This window comes from Notechis scutatus, chromosome 2 (assembly GCF_049901735.1).
Source record: "Notechis scutatus isolate UNSWTSFEM ecotype Mainland chromosome 2, rNotScu1.2, whole genome shotgun sequence".
NCBI classification, from domain to species: domain Eukaryota; kingdom Metazoa; phylum Chordata; class Lepidosauria; order Squamata; family Elapidae; genus Notechis; species Notechis scutatus.
The window spans coordinates 113,256,674-113,281,303 of NC_142010.1; the positions used below are offsets into that span (position 1 = coordinate 113,256,674).

At 38.3% G+C, this 24,630-nt stretch overlaps 1 protein-coding gene and 1 long non-coding RNA gene across 2 annotated transcripts; one reads left to right on the forward strand and one right to left on the reverse strand.

Moving 5' to 3' along the window:
- Positions 1-6: 6 nt before the first annotated feature.
- Positions 7-16,321, forward strand: RSAD1 (radical S-adenosyl methionine domain containing 1). Its single transcript, XM_026667394.2, has 9 exons — positions 7-141; positions 7,606-7,739; positions 9,628-9,832; positions 12,183-12,548; positions 13,083-13,146; positions 13,376-13,523; positions 14,466-14,520; positions 15,688-15,791; positions 15,899-16,321. The coding sequence occupies exons 1-9, from the start codon at positions 10-12 to the stop codon at positions 16,002-16,004; spliced, it is 1,314 nt and encodes a 437-aa protein (XP_026523179.2). The 5' UTR covers positions 7-9; the 3' UTR covers positions 16,005-16,321.
- Positions 9,793-10,158, reverse strand: LOC148132191 (uncharacterized). The gene is made up of 3 exons (XR_015747679.1): positions 10,110-10,158; positions 9,972-10,075; positions 9,793-9,889 (listed from the first exon to the last, which is right to left on the reverse strand). It is a non-coding gene; the product is annotated as an uncharacterized LOC148132191 (long non-coding RNA).
- Positions 16,322-24,630: the final 8,309 nt, after the last annotated feature.

The window sequence follows — 24,630 nt, forward strand, 5'->3', positions numbered from 1 at the left end:
AAGAGTCTCATGGAAGCGTTGCTAGAGAAACTGCGGGCAGGGTTTCCCGCGCGGCTTCGTCAAATTGCGCCGCTGGGAAAGCCCTGCGGTACCCACTCCCACCAGCGCCCTCCGGAAGTGCAAGCCTCGCTCTACGTCCACGTGAGTTAGATTAGAGGCCGGGAGAACGTGAGCGAAACCCCGCTTGCGCATGCGCCAATCGGGGCGGGGTAGGCGGTGGACATTTCCGCGGACACGCGCGGTGGTGCACGTGCCCTGCTCTTCCTGCAGCCGAGCTCGTGCGCTGGGGTTCCGGTGGCCGCTTCCTGCTTTCTGTTCGCTTCTGCGTAGACTTGGAAGGCCTGGGAGTGTTCCGCGCATGCGCTTTTGCAAACACTGAATTATTTGTCCCGCTCGTTGGTGATGGGTGGGAAAGTTGCTCGAATTTTGAGGTAGTGACGGTTCTGCTTTTCTTTGGTCGGTGTTGTAGGCCAGATGTTTTAGTTGCATGAGGCAATTTTGAGAGGAGCACTTAAACTGTCAAACAGGAATTGGTGTCAGAAAAAGGCACTTTTGAAAATGCATTCTTAAAAAATTAATTCCTCCCCCCCCCCGGTAATTTTAAAGGCATTCTGGGGATAAAGTTGTAAATTGCGTTTTAATCTAATGGCTGTCAATCCCAAAGGTGCTTTTTCAAAAGGCAACTTGGACTTTGTTTTTTTTCTTGAAGACGTTTCGCTTCTAATCCAAGAAGCTTCTTCAGCTCTTCAGTGAAGAAACCCCTTCAAGGAAAAACGAGTTGCCTTTTAAAAAAGGTCCTATGGGACAACCATGACCTGGATGACTGAGAATCTTCATAGACGTGATGGCTGTCAAAGCTTTAGTCTTTTTAGTGCAGGTAAACTGCCATTGTTAAAAATGGGGCCAGCAGCACAGTGGAAACTCGCCACACACCTCCCCTGTAATCTCTAATTAGAATTGCACAAATTAATGGGAGCATGATAATTTCTAGATATGTATGAGCGTACAGGAATTTCTAGATAGGTATCAACCACAGAGGAAATGATCCAACTCCCCAAACAAAAGTTGACATCAAAAGTGGAACTAATCCTGACCCAGCTATATTTTTAACAAAAAAATACTCAAAATCTCATTGAGGAAATACTGTAAAAGAGGAAACATAATAAGAAAATTGCAAATCAGAGCCCCGGATGCTGGCAATGGGAGAAGGGAACCCACCAATTTTCCCAACAGATTCCCACATTTTCCAAAGCCATGGGAAAACCCTGTTCAGCTGTCCAGATAGCTGCATCTGTTGTGTTTGTTATACTGTCATTATAATGATGATGAATATCTTAAAGAACAAATAAGTTAGCACTACACATTTATATAGTTATGGATTAAAGTCCATAAATATGTAGCTGCCCATAGTTGCTGTATCAATGAGATGCTGGCATAAAAAATAAATAATTATTTCTTTCCATAATACAATTTAGGGAAAGAGCTGGAGACATATATGTGACAAAAACCAATTCTTAGAGGAATGGAAACATGTTAGCAAAATAGAAACAGAAGTGTCAGGTTGAAAGTAAGTTATATGAAAATGACTATGGCAACATATCTGATAAGTTTCTATTAAGACAACTCTTTTCTTGAAGACAGTAATAGTAGAAGGGCAGGGAAGTAACTAGGTTTGCTAATTATGGATATCTATGATTACATCATTATCTATGCGTATATATGACTGTATCATTTTCTCCTTTCCTGAATTATGAGTGTATTCTTTCATCTCTAGGATTCCCTCTCATTTTCTTGAGGGAATTATTCTATTTATTTAACAGTGTGCACTTTTGAATAAATAAATACTGCAGTAAGCAGGATTTGATTATTAGGTTTTGGGTCCTGCATTTGATTCCACAAAAACTAAAGAATTATTGTCGTAATAGAAAGAAACATATCGGTTATGTTACCATAGAAAGTTTGATAAAGCTTGCTGAGGAACTTCAGCAAGTTGCCAGAAGTTGCCAGAATTAGCACATATTAGCACAACCTTATGTTTTTATTTTGCTAATATATTCCCACTCCTCATAGATTTTGTTTTCCTCACAAATAACTAGTTGTAAGTTTTGTGTTGAGGAATCATAAACTCTAGAGCAGGGTCAACCTCTAAGGGCCAAGTGCTGGAACAAGCCTTACCGGGCCGCTGGTTGCTGGGCGCCGCCATTTTTTGGTAAAAAAAGCAATTTTTGTCAAAAAAGATGGCGGCGCCAGCGCCTTGGTGAGCTTTTCGGGTAGAAAGCCATTTCTACCCGAAAAAGCTCACCAGAAGCGCTAGCGCCATCATTTTTGACGAAAAAAATCACTTCGATGACGTCACCGGAAGTGATTTTCGTCAAAAAAGATGGCGGCGCCCAGCTCGCTCGGAACCGGCGGGCATGCCCCAGCTGACGCCCGGAACCGGGCGCGGCGTCGAAAAGGTTGGGGATCCCTGCTCTAGAGGCATTGTAATCTAGTATTTTATTTCAAGCTCTTAGGAACAAGCCTTTCAGTTGGTTGAATGTCAGCTTTTGCTTCTTTCTCACTATCTCTGGTTTTTTTTTGTTTTTTGTTTGTTTTGTTTTGTTAAGCATCAAATTACAATATACATACAGTACTAATTTTATTTTTTTTTTTTCATTTTAAAGGAAATAATATACTAGGAAGATCAATTTTGACTCGGTTCCCCATGTTTGGTTTTAGATAGTTTTTTCAGTAGCATATGATATAGTTGAACAGAAAAGTAGAATTGGTTTTCTGATAATTGTTGGAGCTTGAAGCAATCTTTTTGTGTGTGTGAGTGTTCCTGAAAGCAGGAATCTGACCTTTAGCAATGATGAACGAAGCAGATGCTGTAACTATAACAGAAAGGAGCTGGAAACATGCTAGGAAATACACCTAGCTAACTCATTTGAGTGGGGAGAGTTAAAAGAACGTGTCCTCTGTGTATCTATATGGCAATGAAGAAAAGCAAAAGGGAATGATACCAGTTTGACAGTCTTTTAGGCAAAGAGCATGCAGGCACTGAGATCATAAATTACTGAAGAGTCAGTCCAACATAACTGGCTCTGTTTCAAAAGGCAATAAAATACCACAACACCTTTAAAATCTGTTCAGGACCACCTCACACTGCATACTGCTTTCATTCTAGCTCAAACATTCTAGGAGCATATTGCAGATGGAAACAGCTTGGTTAGTGTTCAAAACTTCTATATAATTTAATTATTAAGCCATTACTTGATGCTTATGAACTTATGGCACACATGAAGAATGCTCCACAACTGAGACACACTCACATTAACTATGTCACCCATCTGCCCAATATTTGGGACATGCCTACTGTTGATGTTTTTCAGGTGCTTATTAAATCTTTTCTACTGAATCCTCTTTCTAAAATGGTTCTCAACCTTTTCTTCACCACAAACCCTCTTTAAATAACCTTTTGTGGCCACGGACCTTGGCCACAGACCACCAAGGCTTAACTCAAGATTTAAATCATAACATTTCTTTAAGCTTTTGCAATCCCCTGTGATGACATCGTAGTCCTCACGGATCCGTGGACCACAAGTTGAGAACCACTGTCTCTACATTTTTAATATTCTCTCTGTGTGTATTGGGTATGCAAAATATTTCAGTCTCAACTTTGAAATATTGCACGTGGCTATTTTAAATCAGCTTTTAAAGTATACTGTAACTTTTTGTATTTTAATAGTTTTAGTCTCCTTATTTACTGTATAGACTATTTGAAGATGTTAACCTCTATAGAAGGGTGGAAAAATGGAAACCGTGGCTATGAGGATGCAGCATGGTACTGAGTATTACTATTCTGATGGGAAGCCTCTGGAAATTGCCCCAGCTAAAGGCAGACAGTCTTTATGCTTGGATGGCATTTATCAACTGAAACTAATTTACTGTGAAGCTGAGGTTTTATATAAGACAGTTAGCATTTTGAATTGTTATCACAATATTTTAAAATGCTGGGCATCAGGATGTCTTGTGGCATAAAGTTATTTAAATCTTCACAGATCAGAGTAGTTTTAAATAATTTCTTTTGTGTGTGGATCTATCTTGCTTGGCTAAAAATATAAGAAGGCTCCCATAAAAAAATGCACGAATAAAATATATCTTGTTGGGACTTCCGGTTTGGGCTTCTTTGGCTATGGACTGAAATCGCGATCGTCCGCGGTTTTGATCCATGCTCGCTGCTGGAGAGCACTGAGCCGCCCGGATTCGGGGCTGAAGTCACCCCGTAGAGGTGGTGAAGAAGGGGGAGCCGTCAGCGGGGTTGAGGAGAGCCACATCTCTCCTCCTCGGCTGGCCATTACTCCCTTTCCCAAAGCCGGTTGCAGCGGTGGTCAGAAACGGCCACCTCAAAGAAGAACCCGACCGGACAAGATTGTGCAGGAGGACGTTTAAAGGAGAAAGTTTGACTGACCAGGTTGAATAGAGAACATCTATTTAAGGTACCTGGAACCTGAATTTTAAAGACTAATACTATTCCTAAAAAAAGATTTTAAGCTGTGAAAGAGAAAGGGAAAGGAAACAGAATTGGCTTTTTCTCCTCTAACATTGACAGTTTTAACTGACTTGGAACATTAAGAAGAGATTTGAATAAGAAATTGATACTAATCCACTTTGACATTAATAGGCTATTTCTAGCTGAAAATAATGTGTCAAAGGGATAAAGATTCTTGGATAATTTAAAAACTTTCTTTTAAAAAAGAAAGAAAGCAGTGGAGGGAAAAAGGAAAAAAGAGGATGGAATCTGGAAAATGGAGGAGACCACTTGGAACTTAAAAAAATTGATAGTGGAATTTTAACAAGGCTTGAAAAAGATACATTGTAGCTGAAACTTTGTTACAAGAGAACAAAGCCCCTGGAAAGAGAAAGTGAGAAAAGAAGCAAGAAACAGTTTTGGATTATTGGATGATTCATGGAACTTTGGATGGAGGATCCTAATGAAATAAAATAAAATCAATTGGCAGTTGTTTAATTTTTTTTAAAATGGCATCACTCCTTGAAGAGTTAAAAATGAGACTTAAAGAACAAAAAGAAGAAGCACAAGAGGGAAGAGGATCTTTTGGCTTCGTATTTCAATTTTTAGAAATGGAGATCTTGAACTATGAAAAACAACAAGAAACGCTGGCAGAACAAGAAGGGTGGGACAATGAAGAAGTCATCTTTAATGACCAAGCAATTTTAAACGGGGTAAAAAGGGGAAAGGGGGGAAAGGGAGTTAAAAACTTAAGCACTGAAGCAACAACCAAAAAAAAAAAAAAAGAGTAATTTGAAAAGTAATCATAATATCAGGAAGAAGCAGAAGGGAGGATCACAGAAGGGAGAATCAGATAGAAAAGGGAATAAAAAGGGGAGGGAGAAGAAGAGAAGGAAGAGTGAAAGGAAAAGAAGCTACAAAAGACAGAAACAAGATATAGAGGTACAGCAAAAGCATACAAGAATTAAAGGTATAAACCTATTCAAAAGACACAGAGACAATGGTTAAAATTTAACTTAAGGAGAGGATTCTGCAAGGGTGCATGGGATAGCATTGTTATATTAGAAATAGAAAAGGGTTAGAAAATATGTTAGATGATTAAAGTGATAGAAAAATTTTCTATTGATGTGTAGTGGAATATTTGTTTGTATAGAGAATAAGGCTCTCGATGATTTAAAAAGAACGTTTAAAAAAACTGAAAAGAAACATGGAAGATTTTTATCAGTTGACAAGATGAACTTGAATAAGAATAATAATTGACTACTGTTAACAACTATTGTTTGGGTTTTTTATTTAAAGACAGTAATAAGTAAAACATGAAATATAGATGATTAAAGTGAAAGACAACTGATATTACTAGGTAATGTTTGTTAAAAGAAATAGAAATGTAAAAGATTGTTATTAATATTAATGGCAGAGCTGTACTTGAATAAAATAATTATTCCATTTACTATTGTTATACACATATACACAGGTATATATACATATATACTTTTTTCTTTTAAGAATTTAGTGTGTATTTTTAAGGGAATGTACCAAGCAGAATTCGATTGAAAATAGGTATGTGTTATAAAATAGAGGTTAGAAAATGAATCTTATAACTGTAAAGGTGTAACTTAAATTTTTAAATAAGATTTGAAAAAAGATACAAAGGTATTACACTCCAGTCTAGTAATTACAGGGGAAAATTTGTTTTATGAGAAAAAATAATATGAAAGTGTAAACAGGACAGACGAAAGTATAAAAGCATTGATTAGAAAGATTTAAAAAATTAGAAAAAGGTATGTAATTGGATTAAGAAAGGAATGAGGTAATTTAAAATAAGGCTATAGGAAGTAAAGAAAGGGAAAAGCTATCGGGAAAAAAATGCGAAAATAGTTGTAAGATATGGATTAGAATGTGTAAGATAAATATGTATTGAGTTTATGTCTATATGGAGAAGTGATAACCCGGGGCCACGCTCAGACATGATATTCTTCCGACTAAAATCGGAATTCCGATTTTTCTTGGGAATCAGCCCCGCCCCCCTTTCCCCCCTTTCTCCTTCCCCTCCCCTTGGAGGCCCCCTGAGTCAGGAGTTGCTACTGCCCGGCACGGCTCCACGCGGCTCCAGTCCCGCGTTGCTTCGGGAAGGGAAAGGCAAAAAGGAAGAGCCGTGGCGGCGCTTTGCAAAGAGGACTGGCGAAGGCGAAGCGGTTTTGCAAACGATTCCTGGCCGCCTGGATGTAAATAAACAGTTTTTTGCCCGGGAAGCCCATTCTCACGAGTTTAAAAGGCTCATGTAATAATACCCCTTTCTCTCTCTCCCCCACCCACCCCCCAATGGGGCGCGCTTCAACAACTCCTCGGGCCGCTGTCGCTCTTTCAAAAGTGTGAGGTGGGAGTCAGTTGCAGGAAAAACCGAGCCAAGGAGCGGGGATACAAGTTGCACCGCAAGGCTAGTGGCGGGCGGAGTGGGGGGGAAGAAGACTATTATTCCTGTTATTCTCGTGCTGTGGGGATAGTGAGTGTGTGTTTGAGTAGGTGTTTTGTGTGTGTGGGCGTGCGCGCGTGCTGATGCCGGGCGAGAGCTGCCTTTGGGGTTATAGAGCCGCCGCCTCTCGCCGAACTACCCGCGCCGGCCGCAAAAAAGTTCTCCGTGGGGAGGAAAGTGGACCCACGTCATGCCCCGGGTCTCTTCTCCGCCCCTTCCCCCCAGCTGCCAGGTGCCTGCGTGATCAGCCTGGAGGAGCCCTGCCACCTTTAGCCTGCAGCTTGGAGGATCTCATGCAGGGGGCGAGGAAGAGCCCGAAAGCACCAGCTGAGGCTTCCATGCAGGGAGGGGTCGCTGGGGAAGACCTGGAGGGAGGTGGCGGGGAGATGAAAGAGAGAAAGGGGGGTGTTAGTTGAGGTCAGGGCAGGGAGCTGATCGGATGCTTAGCGGGTGCTTACGCAACCCTGCACCCCTGGCTACTTTTCAGATTTTTTTTCAGGGGGAATATCATGCCTGCATGCTGTTCTCAAAAAAAGATATTTTATTTGTATTTGTATATTTTGTAAAAACTTAAATAAAACTTTTATTTAAAAAAATCTCTCTTGTCATTTTGGTTCCTTAGTGGCCTTACTGTGAGAAACGCTGCAGTTACTGCAACTTCAACAAATATATTCCTCGAAATCTGGATGAGTTTAGAATGAAGAACTGCCTCATTCAAGAGGCCCAGACTTTGATCCACCTAAGTGAAGTTCAGAGGTAAATGATACGACAAGGAGTAAAAAGGATTTAGAAGTCTCCAAATCTATCTTTTAAATTTTTAATTAAATGAAGATTCCCCCCGCCCCCATCTACATCATTTATCTGTTTTACAAGTCAGTACCTTCTGTACAAAACACACCGCAATGCCCCAATATTCTTAAATGTAGCACCAAGGAGACTTACTTATTTACTTATGAAATTTGTATAGCTACATATCTCACAAATATGACAATAAAACCAACAGTTAAAAACAACTCTAAAATAATCACTAAAAACAATTCAACATAAATAAGACTGCAAAAAATGGATCAACATTCTACAAACAATATATCTACCTCTTGTGAGCTCCCTATTTCCATGAGTTCCTCAAGCTAACGGGGGTATTTTTAAAATTAATTTTTATTGAATAATTTTATACAGTGGTAAAAATTACACACAGTCAAGAAACAAAGAGTAAAGATAAATGGTGGATAGATACAAAAAGAAAAATATAAAGAAGTAGTTTCCAGTCTTCTTCATGGAAGTTACAAATAAATTTATATTCTGTCCTCCCTTTTTAAGATTATGTCATAATTTATGCTTTCTAATCATCAAATCCATAGGTTGCCAGTTCATTTTTTTTCATTTTCAACAAGTCCTAAAGGATTTCCATTCACTAATATATGTAGTTGTCTTTTCCCTAAACAAACAGTTCAGTTTTGCCATTTTTACAAATTCTTTATCTTCACCAATCATTCCTCCAGTGTAGATCTTTCCAAAATTTTCATTTTTGTGGACATGATTTTTAAATTCTTAACATAATGATTTTTAAAATCTACACTAACCAGGTTTTGAAAGATTATTAACAATAACCTTGTGTACATGTAAGTAAAGTATGTGTCAGTCATGTTTGATTTCATCTGGAATTCAGACAGACTTAATATGCCAAAAACCACATGTCATCTTCCAGGTACAAAGCTGAATCCAGAAGCAGCCCCAATTGATTCATTCTGATTATTCAGTGAGAGTTCTTCCCCACTGAAAGCAATTGAAATTCCATTCCCAAATCCAACTGTTCAGAAGCACATCTGTTTTGTTTGGATTGAGTTTCCACTTATTAATCTTCATCCATATGATTATTGCCACCTGACACCTGTTCAGGATACTGACAAGTTCCTAAAGATAGATTAAAAAGAGAAATCACCATATTTACTTGCTGATGATAATGGACTCCAAATATCCTTACTCTCTCCAATTTTGCATATATGTTTAATATGGATATGGATTCATCAGCCCGGTGTTCCCTGGGCCGAACACATTTCTCCTATCTTCCTGAAACTGACTTAAAGCAGAGGCTGGAACTGTGATAAAATTGTGCCAAGGACACACGTATATTACAGGTAGATTATTAGGATCTGCTATAACCAACGAATCCAAATCACAACAAATGCAAGGAATGTTATTCGCAAAATGTCTTAACAGTCTTCAGTAGCAACCAAGTTATTTTTCTTAGCTTTACTAGATTCTTGATATAATAGACTTCCTATAACTTTAAATAGATGCCTATAGGGGGTTTCATTTGATCCTTGTACTAGTTCTTTGCTAACCTGTGCTTGTTTGGATTGGTTTCACATTGAGATGAATCCAAAGAAACTCTGTGGTTCTGATCTTAAAATAGAGTGGCTCGGTTTTCAGTTGCTCATGTTCAAAACAGTGGCTCAGTTTCCAACACTTCCAAAACAATCAGAACATCCCATTTTAAAATTAATTTTGGTGTCTTGCAGAGTATTTGCCTTTGAAATGGTCCAGTGTGTTTTTGCATAAAATATACAAAGAATATTAGAGGTTGAGAAAATAGGGACAGGACCATCAGTTCAAATAATCCTCTCTTCTGTTCTGGCTTTAGAATCACTTCAGTATATTTTGGTGGGGGAACACCAAGTTTAGCCAGCCCGCTCACCATTGAAGCTATCCTGGACACCGTCTCCCAGTGCGCACATTTAGCAGAAGGCGCTGAAGTTACTTTGGAAGCAAACCCCGCTTCAGCAGATGCCCTCCGCCTTTCTGAGTTCCAGAAAGCTGGTGTGAACCGCCTCTCCATTGGTATTCAGGTGAGAGGTCAGGAGCATTGCTTTCAGAACTGCATTAGTCATCATTGACCTACAGTGCTAGAATAATAAAGTTAAAAGCATACTTAAAATAATCTGATGTTAATAAAATAATCTAATAATGTTAAGCACATTTACTTACATGTGATTGCAGAAAGGAACTGAAATACACCAGTTTTTTCTGCTCCACTGATCAGTTTCTTCCTCCCTCTCTCCATCCCATATATATATTTTCTTCCTCCCTCTCTCCATCCCATATATTTTTTTTCTTTATGTATACTGAGCATACAGCAATAGCACTTATACCGCTGTCATGCCCCTGGTGGAGACTGACTCTGAGGAAGAGGAGGATCAGCCAACAGGGAGTGGTGGAGGAGGCTGGGGAAGGGCAGAGGCCAGCTGAGCAATCAGAGGAGGATCCAGGCCCATCCCTATCCATCCTAGGTCAAGCAGGGAGGAGAGGATCAGGGAAAAGCAAGGTCTACTCAGGAGGAGATTACCATGATCCTCCTTGTAGCTTGCAGCTGGGAGCTATGTATATAAGTTTGTAGCTGCGTAGTCAGAATTGCTGGAGTCAAAGTTTAATGTTTTCTTTGAAAGAGGTTTATCTTTGCTGGCATTCTTCCCATGGACTCTCCTCCCTTATCTTCCTGGAATGTATGATTAATTATCTTGGCTTGCTTCGGAACTCTCATCAATGCGATTTGTTTTGGTTTTCTTTTTGCCTCATTATTTACTTTTGTGACTTTAAACTGTGCCTAATAAAACAGTGAAGTTAAGTTGAAGGCATTACCGGACTTTAATGTATGTTTGGGGTTTGGGGTTATTTTGAGAGACTACGGGTCAACACAACCACTTTACAGTGCTTTACAACCCTCTCAAAGCGGTTTACAGAGTCAGCATATTGCCCCCAACAATTTGGGGCCTCATTTTACCCACCTCAGAAGGATGGAAGGCTGAGTCAACCTTGAGCCTGGTGGGATTCAATCTGCCAAATTACAGTAGGTGTAGCTTGCAGTACTGCACTCTAACCACTGTGCCACCGAGGCTCACTTATGCACCCAAGACAAATTCCTTATGTGTCCAATCACACTTGGCCAATAAATAATTCTGTTTTATTCTATATGTTTTTAGACTACAATGTGATAAGCAGCAAGTAAGCTCCCCCCCCCCCCCCCCCCCCCCCCCCCCCCCCCCCCCCCCCCCCCCCCCGGCCCCCCGGGGGCCCCCCCCCCCCCCCCCCCCCCCCCCCCCCCCCCCCCCCCCTTATGTGTTGCTTTTGATTGGACCAGTTTGTTTTCCCCCCCCCCCCCCCCCCCCCCCCCCCCCCCCCCCCCCCCCCCCTTTTTGGGTTTTTGGGCGCCCCCCCCCCCCCCCCCCCCCCCCCCCCCCCCCCCCCCCCCCCCCCCCCCCCCCCCCCCCCCCCCCCCCCTTTCTCCCCCCCCCCCCCCCCCCCCCCCCCCCCCCCCCCCCCCCCCCCCCCCCCCCCCCTGTTGTGGTAAAGTGACAGTACTACTTCACAGTTATAAACTCAAAAAAGCCAATTCATATGCTGTAGGTGAATCAATATCCAAGATCATGGCCAACCTGATTTATGGGAAATTGCTTCCTAGCTTTAATGAGTTTTTATAATTAAAGTAGGTAGAAGTGTTTTGTAAATTTGACATGGAGCATAACAAACAGCAGCTGGATTGAGTGTTTTTGCTGGAATAGCAGCATGGAAGAAAGATTTAGGTATATTTTCTATTGCTATTCCAGTCAGCATATTAATGGGGTGCTCTTTTTCATGTAATTTGGTTAACAACCTATTCTGTGTAATTCTTAACACCCCCCTCTTTTTTTACATGTTATTTACAGACAAAGATTTATATATTATATGTATCATATATCTAAACATTATATGCAGATATTTGTATTTTGAGCATATGCCAGTACACTGTGTGTACCACTGAGTTGGTAGTAGGACATTGACAATAGTCTTTGGGCTTATAAGGTAATTTCTAGATTACTGTCCTTGACTTATGATCAGTTATCTAATGACCATTCTGTTCACAGTCACCACAGCCTCAGAACAGATGATTTAATGTTTGAACATGCATAGGGCTGATGTAAATCAGATTATTTTTCTTTTTGTATACCTTCAGTTTCTTTGGCTTACTATTTGTAGTCTTTTTGTGTTTTGCATAACAACTAAAGGGAACCACATAGCAGCTATGCAAATATGTATGCTTTTTACAATATTTCTATTTTTCTTACTTACCATAATCATAATTCTCATACAACACATTTGTTTCCTTTTTCTTGAGTTGTAAAGCGTCAAGCATATTTATGATTTTTATTTCCTTCTGTGCAGTCACTTGACAATGCAGAACTGAAGCTTCTTGGAAGAAACCACACAACTTGTGATGCTTTGAGAACTTTAGAAGAAGCCAAGAAACTCTTTCCAGGGCGTACATCTATTGACTTAATATTTGGCCTCCCAGGGCAGACTGTTGCTTCCTGGATCCAGGGATTGGAGAAAGCACTTGCAGTATGCGATGACCATGTATCCCTTTACCAGTTGACTCTAGAAAGAGGCACATCTCTCTTCAAGCATATCCATCAGGGCTTTCTGCCCATAACCAATGTGGATATAGTATCAGAGATGTATGAGTGTGCACGACACATTCTACAAAATTCAGGTTTTCACCAGTATGAAGTCTCCAATTTTTCAAAGAATGTAAGTCTTTTAGCTAAACCTTGTACCATGCAACTCAGTAAAAGGAAGTAGGCCAAATTGAAATAAGATTTTTTTTTGCACTCTCTTTCTCTCTGTATTAGAAAGATAATACAAATATATTCCTTTTGCCAAAGTGAAAGGAATATGATTTAAGAATTTTTCACAATAGTATTACCTGTTCATCTAAGTAAGATCCAAGTCTTACTCTGCTTCTTATCTCAGGAGAGAATGGGTAAAAAGCTGCTACTAGAAACAAAAAAGAGCATGCTTAAATAAAAATTCTGTATTCTATTCTGCTTTGCACATTGAATTACAGTGGAAGCTTCTGAGAAGATTTTCCTTCTTCCTCTCTGGCCTTCCCCCTTTTTCTTCCAAGCAGGAAAAGTCTCCTAAATGACTGTTAAGCCCAATGAGGTGCCATTGGTTTTTTTTTAAAAAGCTACTCCTTAAAGGTTGTTTCTCTAATATAATGGTACAGTTGTGTGCAGATTTGCAGTTACTTAGCATTGTTTATTTGTTTGTTTGTTTACACAGGGGGCATTTAGTACTCACAACCTGTCCTATTGGCAAGGGAGCCAATATATTGGCATTGGACCAGGTAAGCCTATTTGGGGAAATGATGAGCCAAGCAGTTGCAACTGCTTCTTGAGTTGGTTTCAGTACAATGTACTGGAGTACCATTTCAAATATGCCTTTTTTTTAATAAATAAGGGAGGGGGATTGGAAAGTAAGTGCTCCTCAGCTAAAAATGAGTGGCTGCTTAGTAATTCCTTTTCATATAATAAATAGCACCGTGGGTTGTTCAGAACAATCTCCTTCTTTCTCAGGAGCCCATGGGCGATTTGTACCACGGAGAGATGGTCGAATCCATCAAGAGGCAAGAATACAGACTTTGGAACCAGATGTATGGATGAAAGAAGTATTTGCCTTTGGGCATGGGACCCGGAAACAGACTCCACTCAGGGAACTAGATAAGTATGTAAGAAGAAATGTGGAGAGGTTCTTCCTTACTGTTTCCTTTCTTTAAGCATATGAGGTATTCCTGAAAACTCAAGTCTTGTTAACAAGCGCATGAATCACCATTTTATATCCTACATTGCACCCCTAATATTGGTGTAGTAGTTAGAATGCAGTATTGCAGGCTATCTCTTCCCACAGCCAGGAATTTGACCCTGATTCGCTCAAGGTTGACTCAGCCTTCCATTCTTCCAAAGTCGGTAAAATTAGGAGCCAAACTTTTGGGGAAAATGTGCTGACGTTTGTAAAGCATTCAGACAGTGCTATAAAGCACTATGGAGCACTATATAAATATAAGTGCTCTTGCTATTTTGGGTCTGGAGCCTATTATATATTTAAATTCCAGTTTCTGTAAATCCAAAGTGCTAAATTACATATAAATCTTAGTCTATACCTGCTTTTTGGAGCTATGTAAAACGTCTCTCTCTCTGATCTACTTTTTTTGCATGGCCTTTTTACTTTATAACTCTTGATTATGTTAATAAAATCTTTTGCCTGAAAAATTTAATAAAAATATAATTGTTACTAGACATGCCACACCTACTTAACCTCCAATTTAGTGGTAATAAAAATATCCTGATAGAATTGTTGTAAAGTTTATTCAAAGCATATACGTAGATACATATATACATATATACAAATACAGACACACACACACACACACACACACATATATATACATATATACACATATAATATATACACGTGCAATTATATATGTGTGTGTGTGTATGTATATATGTATGTACATATATAATTGAAAGATGATATAGGTGAAGTTATACGAATACAGGTACTGCCCAGGTTAATATGTTAAAATCATTGACTTTTCCCCTTTTTCCCACTGCTGTTGGCACTAATATCTGCTTATCAAAATTCTAATGGTTGTCCCTTTTGTAGACTGGAGGAGGTTTTGATGCTGGGACTCCGTATGGATGTAGGAATCACACATCAGGTATAGTTCTCATATTTTAGTGTGATGGCTGTTCACGTTTGAAATGTTTGAAACATTTATTGCCATAATTCCAAAGCCCTTGGATGGAATGATTTTGCAGAAATGGCTCATTACTCCTTCTTTCTCTATATTGTGTGCCTTTTCAGTTAATTACATATGATGTTGCACTTTGTGATTGCATTGCTTAGCCATGGAAATTCCAGTTCCAGTTGCTGTCATAACTCAAGGACTGCTTATAGTCAATGCTAGGGATAGTGGAGGAATAAATAGCACATACTGGTAACTAGTTTCTAGTCTTTGTTTTAGAAACATGACCTGTGATTACTAAATGCACAGAGACAAGAAGAGATCCTCCTGAGATTTCCACTAAACATTAGTTTGGATTTTAAGACTTACATATTTCCGCCCAATTTCTTCGAACCTAGTTTATTTTTGTAAAATAAGAATAGTTCTCATCAGTGATCTATCAAAGATGGGACCAAACATGATGATTGACTTAAGGCTGTTATTAAAAAAGATCATTTCAAGCATTTGCAGTATTTCAAGTGATGTTCTGTCTATCTTGCAATAATTACAGGAAGCCTTCAACTTACGACTATTTGTTTAGTGACTGTTCAAAGTTACAAGAGCACTGAAAAGTGACTTATGACCGTTTTTCACACTTCAGGACCATTGTGGCATCTCCATGGTCATGTGATCAGAATTTGAATGCTTGGCATATTTATGACAGTTGCAGTGTCCAGAGTCATGTGATCAGCTTTTGCAGCCTTCTGACAAGCAAAGTCAACGGAGAAGCTAGATACATAACAACTGCAGTGATTCACTTAATGATTATTTGTGGGCAACAGTGAATAACTGTCTTGCTTGGTAACCAAAATTTGGGGCTCAATTGTAGTCTTAAGTCAAGGACTACATGTATAGCAAAAAAGGAAAGTTTTAGATAGACAGTAATCCAAATTGTGGTGATGGATCCTAGTTAAATTTGAGTTCTATACGTTTATTTTCAAAAGAGATTCTGAGAAATTAATCAGGGTGACATTTTAAGAAACATCTCTCTTAGAATCATTTGTGTTTTCCTAGATTAGTCCCCCAAATTACGGTAGTTTTTCAGTTGAAAAAATGTAAAAAAAAAAAAACAGTTTTAAGGGTATGCTTTTCTTTTTATAGCACTGGTTACAGTTTGCCCCCAGTCTCAGTCTGTGGGATGTGTTTGGTGAATCAGAGGAAATCAAAGAGCTGGAAGAGCATGGGTTACTTTTTTTGGATGACAGGTAAGGGGACTGAAGATTCATGTGTCTTAGGAAGAGGATACTGGTATATCTGGAGGAGGGCTTGTTCTTCAATGTTTTTCTTCAGTGACAATTATTTCTTTTTGTAGGGGACTTAGGTGCTCTTGGAAGGGTCTGGCTGTGCTTGATTCTCTCCTGCTGATACTCCTGAAGCAGCTGCAACACACATGGATAGAAAGGGAAAAGGGAGCGTGAACTAGCTCCCAATGTAATTTTCATATTGGAAGTTAAAGAGTTTCAGAGATGGTTCATAGTCTGGAAAATTGTTCCAATGCAAAGGTCACATCCCAAGAAATGATTTTGCCTTCAGTGAAGCCAATGAGCTGATTGTGTTGTCATGCTACTGGACGCAGAGTTTGCTCTGAACTAAACAATTACTGCATCCCTGGGTTTTGTCTCTTTATACTAGGATGAAAAATGATCTATTATTCTAGTGTCATTGGGGCTTGTACTGGAAATAAATGAAGCATGAAATATCTTCATGCTGCATAAATAAATGGATTATACAGGAACTGGTTTTCATTAACTAGAATCTTCCACTTTTGCAAGTACTAAATAAAGGAATGTTCCTGAGGGAAGAATTGACCATGAAGATAATAAAGGATTTGTATGTTGCAATTACATACATTTAATTCAGTACAACTGGAATGTCTTTGGGCTGTTGCTTACACACAAAGGCTACTAATGCTTCTAGCACGATAACTTGCCATACAACATTCCACTGCATTCATAATCCCAAAATTTCATTTACATTTGACCTATTATGCTCCCTATTGAAAGTTTACCATAGGAACAGTCTAAATTAGTTCAAGCTGCCTGCTGGGCTGCTTCTGTTTATGATTAATTCCATGCAACCCATTCTTGACAATACGTTTACTGGAATTACTGGAATACACGTATTCCTTGGGTTACAATAGCAATTGGGAGTGGAATTTCAGTTGCTAAAAGATGTGGTCAGAAAGCACAATGTCACATGACCACATCATTTAGTGATGGCAATTGCTTCAGTCCCATTATTGTTAAGTGAGGTTTGGGTCTTTAAGTGAGTGTCTCCTTGCAACTTCCTGCCAGCTTCCAACAACTAAATTAGTGGGAAAATTGGCAGAAAGTTGCATGTCCCAGTTGCTTTGCAAACAGGTAGACAAGTAACTGGCTGTGTGGGAGAGGGAATGAAGGAGTGTGTGGGTGGCCAAGGCGGCATGGTGCAAGTGTGGCTTGGGGTGGCTGCTGCTGGGTGGGGAGGGTGTTCAAGGGTACACAAGTACCAGGGAGAGTACGTAAAAGTGGCCAGTGAGGTGCAGCACAACCACAATGAGGCTCAGGGGGTGCATATGAGGGTGTATCAGCAGCATGCAAGATATATAAGTATAATTAATGAATGCCTTCTAGCACATTCCTAATTGCTAATTTTTCTCCTGAAAACTAGGCTTAACTACCCAATCTTTTTATTCATTTTAACTGTACCTTAATTGAGTTCTGTGACGTCTTTTTCCCCCTCTGATTTTAATAAAGCTTCATAAATTGGGTACTGAAATATGAATGAAAAACATTTTCTGGAATGTTTGGTGTTTGGTCTCCAGAAAGGAAAACAGTAGATGAATATTGCATATTGCCATCTGTGGAATCACAGATAGCATTTAGTTTGATTATCTCCTACTTTAGAGTTTCTCAAACTCAGGTAAGAGCAATGACACAAACACAAAAGTTAATTTCAAACATTGTGTTAAGTCATGGTTTGCTTAACAGGCTGTAGCCAAAAGCAAACAAATTATGTCATAAAGTGAACAAGGCCAGAATGCAGTGTGCAGACACTTACTTCTAAGGAGTGATGGCACAGAATTAGTGGAGCTCTGCATATATTCTGCCAGATAATTTTCAGAAACTCAGTTTAAGAAAGTAAAGAGACTCTAATATGATTAATAATAATTGCTTTAGAATAATTTGGTAATATTTTATTCATGTAATATTGTACAGAACTTTATTTTCCCCCTCCCCAACTGCCAAATCACTCATTATCATTTTATTCTGTGAAGACCTTCAGTTCTCTTAGGGAAGCCAACACACTCTTATGGAATGACTGGGATTGATCACAACAGGAAGCAATATCCCATGAAGCCTCAGGAACATTATCATGTACCTAACCTTATTTTAACTGATATGTTGCCTGCTCCAATTAATCTCTGATGTCAACAGTGGCATTTACCCTATATAGAAGGTCAGAATTGCAAAAAGAAAATATGGAACATAATGATATTACTCAATAATCCCTATGTGGAATATAAAAGAGATAATCTGTCCTGCAGAATTTAGCTTTGATGAATTAAATTACCACTTCCTTATATTAAAATAGAACATTTAAAATCACAAGGGCAAATATATTTCAAACTACAATACTTCAAGATATATTTATAATTTAAATGCAGTATTTGTTAATAAATGCCCACCTTAAATTATGCAATAATTATAGATAGTATGGAATATTGATGCGTTATGTATGAAATCAGTAATTTCCCTACTATTTAGTATTCAGAAAGAAGCAGAAAAAAAAAAGTTAAGATAAAAATAAAGCAAGCAAATGTTAAATATGACCTCAGTTACAATGTCAGTGTAAAGTTAACAAACATTTTAATAAGATCATCTAAACATTATTTCAAGGAGACGAGAAAATTTAAGTTTTAGCTATACTTATTTTTGGAACTTGATAAGAAAAATGGTAAATCAATCTCTAAGGAGAAGAGTGAATTTTGCTAATATGAAAAAATATCTGATTTTAAGAATCCATATTGTCTTGTGTGTGAAATGGACCCAACATATTAGAAATTTTCTAATGTTCAATTTTTAATTCCATTCCTTATACAAGAGTCCTGTTCATGTGTAGTTTATTTCTACAAATTCATTCCAGTTGGCTAGCTCTTTGGTACATTATGTGATAAAATCTTGCAAAATTAAGTTTTTTGCCATAGGTGCCAGTCAGTCTTAGTAATTAAAGTCTCTTAATGCAGTTTTATTTTCACAGTATAATCAAGTCATGTTTTTACATCAATATTTAAATGGGGAGAATAAAAGGGAACAGAAACATATATAAATTGTACATATTTGTTTTCAGAACTGACTTGATAAACTCAGGACTGAACACAAAGGGAAAGACAACTCACAAAAAGAAAGGGATGCAGGGAATCTGCTCATCGGGTCTGACCTTTAAGGAAGAAAAATATCAAAGGAATTAGGAATGTTTTACCTGATTCATTGCATCATCTCAGCCTTATGGTATACATAAAATTTTTCTTGGTTTCATTTTCTCCACGTATTAAAAGAGGGATAATGAACAGTAAGTTTGAAGATGGGAGATGAAGCACCACCATAGCATTAATAGTATTTATTTTATTTATTTGATTTGTCAATCGCTTACAAGATAATAGGTATAAGTATATACATAGTTATGAATACATGAAATGGGTACATAAAAGAAAAATAAAGAAACAATAGGACAGGGACGGTAGGCACGTTGGTGCGCTTATGCACGTCCCCTACAGACCTCTTAGGAAAGAGGTGAGGTCAATAGTAGACAGTCTAAGGTTAAAGTTTTTGGGGTTTGGGGAAGAAACCACAGAGTCAGGTAGAGTATTCCAGACATTGACCACTCTGTTGCTGAAGTCGTATTTCCTGCAATCAAGTTTGGTGCGGTTAACCTTGAGTTTGTATCTATTGTGTGCTCTTGTGTTGTTATGGTTGAAGCTGAAGTTTTTGTTGACAGGTAAGTCATTGCAATGTATGATTTTATATACCATACTTAGATCAGACCGAAGACGGCGTAATTCAAGGTTTTCTAGGTCTAGAATTTCAAGTCTGGTGACATAAGGTATTCTACAATGAGTAGAGGAGTGGAGAATTCTTCTTGTGAAATATTTCTGGACTTTCTCAACTGTGCTAATATCAGATACGTAATGTGGGTTCCAGACTGATGAGCTGTATTCGAGTATTGGTCTAGCAAATGTTTTGTATGCTCTAGTTAGTAGTGTGATATTACCAGAGAAAAAGCTACGTATGGAAGGGAAATTAAGGCAACTAAGTGTACCAGGGTTAATTGATCTCACCTGGAACAGGACTCAACTGTCCTCATATGGCACAACAGGATGTGTGAGTAATTACAGGTCCAACCAGATGAACAAGTATTGTGTATTACTGGATAAAAAGATAGCTATTGTTACATTCTGAGGGAAAAAATATATACCAATAGATCAAATTTAGCCCTAGAATTTAAAGAAACTAGAATAGTCCTGCCCTTTATTCCGTACTTCAGCTTCTCTCTTTTTTTCTTCCTCCACTTAATGAAATTTCAGTGTGGGGTTCAGGTGGTTCTGGAATACAGTCCTTTCTGCTTTCCTGCTTTATAAAATCAATATTAAACGGGCAAATATCATAGTTTTAAAATTCACTTTGGGGGAAGAAATGTTCCAGGATAGAAGGCAATAGAATTCAGAACCAACGGTATGGTTCTGAAATAATAACTTTTGGCTATTACATAGAAATTGAGAGATAATTTTAAAGTGAAACAACAATATTATTAATATAAATAAGCATGGATTCTCATAAAGCAGTGCAGTACTTAAGAAAATATTTTTATTTAAATGCAATTCTAAGCTGTGTGACAAACACTTTATTCACATCCTTCCAAAGCAAGTTCAAAACCTGTTGAGACAGCAGTGGCTTAGTAACAGAAGAAATAGCTATGATTGCTAACCTTAATTATATAAGTTGATATTCATGCACAGACTTCAGTAGTTAAGTTTGACATTCAATCCAAATGTCAAAAGATAGAGAAATATCACATCTGTATCATCAGAATGGCATTTCAATGCCAATTCCAAATACAAGCATATTTTTAAGATAAATATGATTCTTTGGAATGAAATTCAATAAAAGAGTCCCAACTCAATAAACATTAGTCATAACTGAAACAAGTGGGATTTAGCATTGACAAGTTATTCACTCTACTGACCACAGGGGAAAGTAAAAAAAAAAAACTACTCTAAATATCTGAAGAGGTAAGCATGCATAAATCAATGAACTTCAATTCCTCTAAGTCTGTGTATAATTGGACTGCAATTTTCTTTAAATTAAGAATAATATTTGTGAATGAAAATAATACTTGATTCCACTTAGGTTCATTGGTCCATTTTAATTGGCATCATTGAAAACAGACTGCTATTGATAAAATATACATAGGACGGAATCTGCTCTCAATTTCTTGAAAACAATAATTTATTATATAGGCTTGGAAAGGCTTATATGACAAACTAAAATAGGGTTTTATTATTAAATAAATACATAAACATTGGTGATGAAGCTGCATTTGTCCCAGCCTCACAAAACTTGGCAAAGCATGTACATCAATGTAGTGAGTACTACGAGATGGTCAATTCTTGAGGGGGGGAAGGGAAATTATTGATATAGTGTAAATTTTTTTAAAGTAAAATACCATTTTCATAATTTGTGATTCTGTCTAATAAGTTATGTCTTTTTCTTTTTTCAAGTGCTTACAATACATCCCTTCATGAATTTGTGGCCATTCTTTGCATATGTGTAACATTTTGAAATTTCTAGTCCTTGAAATCAGGACAAGGCGCACAATTAACATAGACATGGTGTATTTGTTGCACCTCTTCATTCAAAACCACATCTTTTTTTTTCTCCCCATGATGGTGCCTTCTTCCCTTCTGCAATCCATGAGTGAGGCAGCCTTAAGTTGTGTTAATTGTAACCATTCTAAAATAGTATTCCACACCCTTTTCTGACATCACTTCCAGGGCTGTGCAACGGATTGGATTTTGCCTCCCCACGCCCCCACCACTTTTGGAGGGAAGTGAGGTGATTGCAGTGATCTGGAAAGGGCATTATAGTAGTGGGATGGGGATTGGCAATATGTAGGGCTGCATAATTCCTACGGTTTGCTAGTTTCCTGCTAATTTGGGTAGGGGACAAGCACTTCAGTTCTGTGGTAGTGGAAGGACCTTAGTAGCACGTTTTCCCCTCATCTGTAAAAAGAAGATGGCTACCTCCAAACCAAAGAAGCCTGCAGTTGACAGCAAAGGTGGGAAAAGAAAAGACAGCACCACATACCCACGTGGGCTAATACTTCAGTATTTGTGGGAAGTTTGTAGGAACAGTTTAGACATTTAAGTGAAGCTTGTGTGAAGCTTTTGAAAGATTCGTATGCAAAGAACTTGCAGGCAAAAGTCTGTGAGGTAATAGGTGAATTGGCATACCTGAGTGTACATGGAAGAAGGCTGGATGCCTGTGAAAAATGTCTCTTGAGAAACTTGTATATTGGTAGAAATATGTAAAGTGGAACTGAGTTCAGCTAGATATGTGCTTGTAAGTGTTGGCCTCTGTGGGAGAGAGTTTAGCTTTGCAAATTTCGGCCTAGACTGGCTGGGCCTGGATTATATAAAGATATTTTGTTATTAAGTGAAGCAGTTGTACTTATTCTGCATCCAATGCTTTACATAATCGTTCATGTTCTTTAAATATAGCAGTTCAGCTATGCTTGTGGTCGATTCAACAGTCGGTTTTGATGGATAATATCTAGAGAGTTAAGTCGGTTAAAAAAAACAGCCTTGTGACACCTACAAGTGTTGTCATGGTAGCTTTTGTGCATCTCCCTCAAATGCACTGTGGGCAACCCAGATGAAGGAAAAATATTTATACGCAACTATTGTGTGTAGGGCAGAATAGTATAAAAAAAAAGAGGTGAGAGTAATGCATAGTGACCCTTAACAAAACATCCTATGCATAGTGACCCTTAACAAAACAGTAGTTAGATCTGACAGAGGATCTTGCATTATTCTACTGGTTAATATGTGGTGCTTAATCCAGGTGGTATTTAGTCGCTTAATTCCTTTTTCTTCCATACAGTACCAATCTTTGTCACTTTATATTTATTTGTATTTATTCATGTTTGTATACTGGCTGCTTTCTCTAAAAAATATGGAGCAGGGCATCACAGATTACAGAATACACCTCATTAGAAAATGAACATGGCCCTAGTTACCTTTGCCAAGCAAAGGAGCAAAGCTGGCATGTGATTTTCTGCATGAATTTATTTTGATGACTGTATCACTGCAGCACTGTTCTCACCAATTTGTAAACCTGCCATTCAAACTCTCCAGAAGGGAAATATATAAATAGGCTGGCTGGGCCCAGAAGAAGAGCCTTTTTTGCTATGGCTCCCGCCCTTGGGATCATCATGCTCCTTGAGGTGAGATTCCCACTTATAATTTTGACCTTCCAAACGAGCCTGAAATCCTGGCTCTGCCAAATGTCCCGTGGGCCTAATGGGAGTGAGTCATACTGCAGGTGGCTAATGGGTTAAAAATAAGATTCTGCCTCCACCCTTTGTGTTTTTTGCTTCCTTCGTTGCCATTTTTCACATTTTAAAGGTTAATTTTAATGCTAACATTCATTACTGTACGGTTTTAATGTTTTGTTTTATTCTTTTTTACTTGTTGTGAGACACTTAATGTTGCCTCCCTTGAGATGGAGGCATATAAATTTCATAATATATAAATAAAACAAATATAGGGGACATCTGTAAGAGTCAGTTTGGTATTGTAGTAGTTAAAGCACTGTTCTGGAAAGCACGAAGCTGAATTCTTGGGCCTGCCTTAGGCATGAAAATAGCTGGGTCATTTGAGCCAGTCATTCTCTCTCAGCCCAACCCACCTTATAAGGTTTTTGTTGTGGGGAGCATAGGAGGAAGGAGTTATACATAAAAAGGTGCATATTATAATAATAATATTGTCCGGGCATGGCTGTATATCATTTGTGATACTTTTCAGTAGTTAGCTACAAAAATAAAGGACAAATAATATTCTGTTTGTTATCTCTTCTGGGTTTATTTTCTAATCCAATGAATTATTCTTGGGAACTTAGATTATTTTTTTGTCTGACTTTAATGTTTGAGAAATGCCTGATTTAAACCCCTTAGTTGCCCATGTTGAATGGATCTGAACAGATGCAGTTGTGTATTATAGGGCTTGCCTTGAATGTAAACTGTACATTTGTGGTATATTCTCAATAGAAACTGGACATAAACATGTCTCTTTCATACGTGATGCAATGTTTTTATACAGGCAATTCTCATTATTCACAATAGCTACTTTCTGTGAAAATGCCACAAGTACAGTACTGAATTAAGTGAATGCTGAAATCTGAACTGTGAATGTGTGCCTTAGGCGATTCCAATGTTTTGCTGTTCTGCATGCCTACTAGTAAGTGCAACAGTGCCATGGGAACTGATTTGGGGATGACGAAAACATTTTTGCAAATAAGCAAATTCACAAATAATGAGGATTGCTTGTATAGCGCCCACAAAGTTTTTCAGAACTATCCAGAAATTTGCTGCATAGTCTGATGTTGGAGTAAAAGTTATTGAAATCTTAATGGAACGAGTGTCCTTCCTTAACAAGGGTCTGATGTTCATCAATCTAGATAATAATTATATTTTTATTACAGTGTGTTGTTTTGCACATACTTTAACATGCTTTATGAAATGAAATACTGTACTAGTAGGCATTCATACTGACCAGGTGGTAGGAGCTAAGAGGGTGGGATGAAGTAGAAAGAATTCTTCCCAATATTTCTGCTTGGTGCAATCTCTCCTTTGGATGTTACATGTCAGATTTTTTTTAAGCAAAAAGGTAAATATGATATTATCTGAGGAGAAACCTTGCTAAATCTCTATTCCAAATTAGCTTGGCTGACAAGAAGACATAGGAGAGAATGGAAGGACATGATTGATAACAAACACGTTCCATCCTCA

Excerpts from the sequence above, each read along its gene's own strand:
- RSAD1 (XM_026667394.2), top strand. The coding sequence starts at position 10 with ATGGAAGCGTTGCTAGAGAAACTGCGGGCAGGGTTTCCCGCGCGGCTT. Across the intron at positions 9,833-12,182 it reads GCCTCTCCATTGGTATTCAG|TCACTTGACAATGCAGAACT; the intron begins GTGAGAGGTCAG and ends CCTTCTGTGCAG. Across the intron at positions 15,792-15,898 it reads TTACTTTTTTTGGATGACAG|GGGACTTAGGTGCTCTTGGA; the intron begins GTAAGGGGACTG and ends TTCTTTTTGTAG.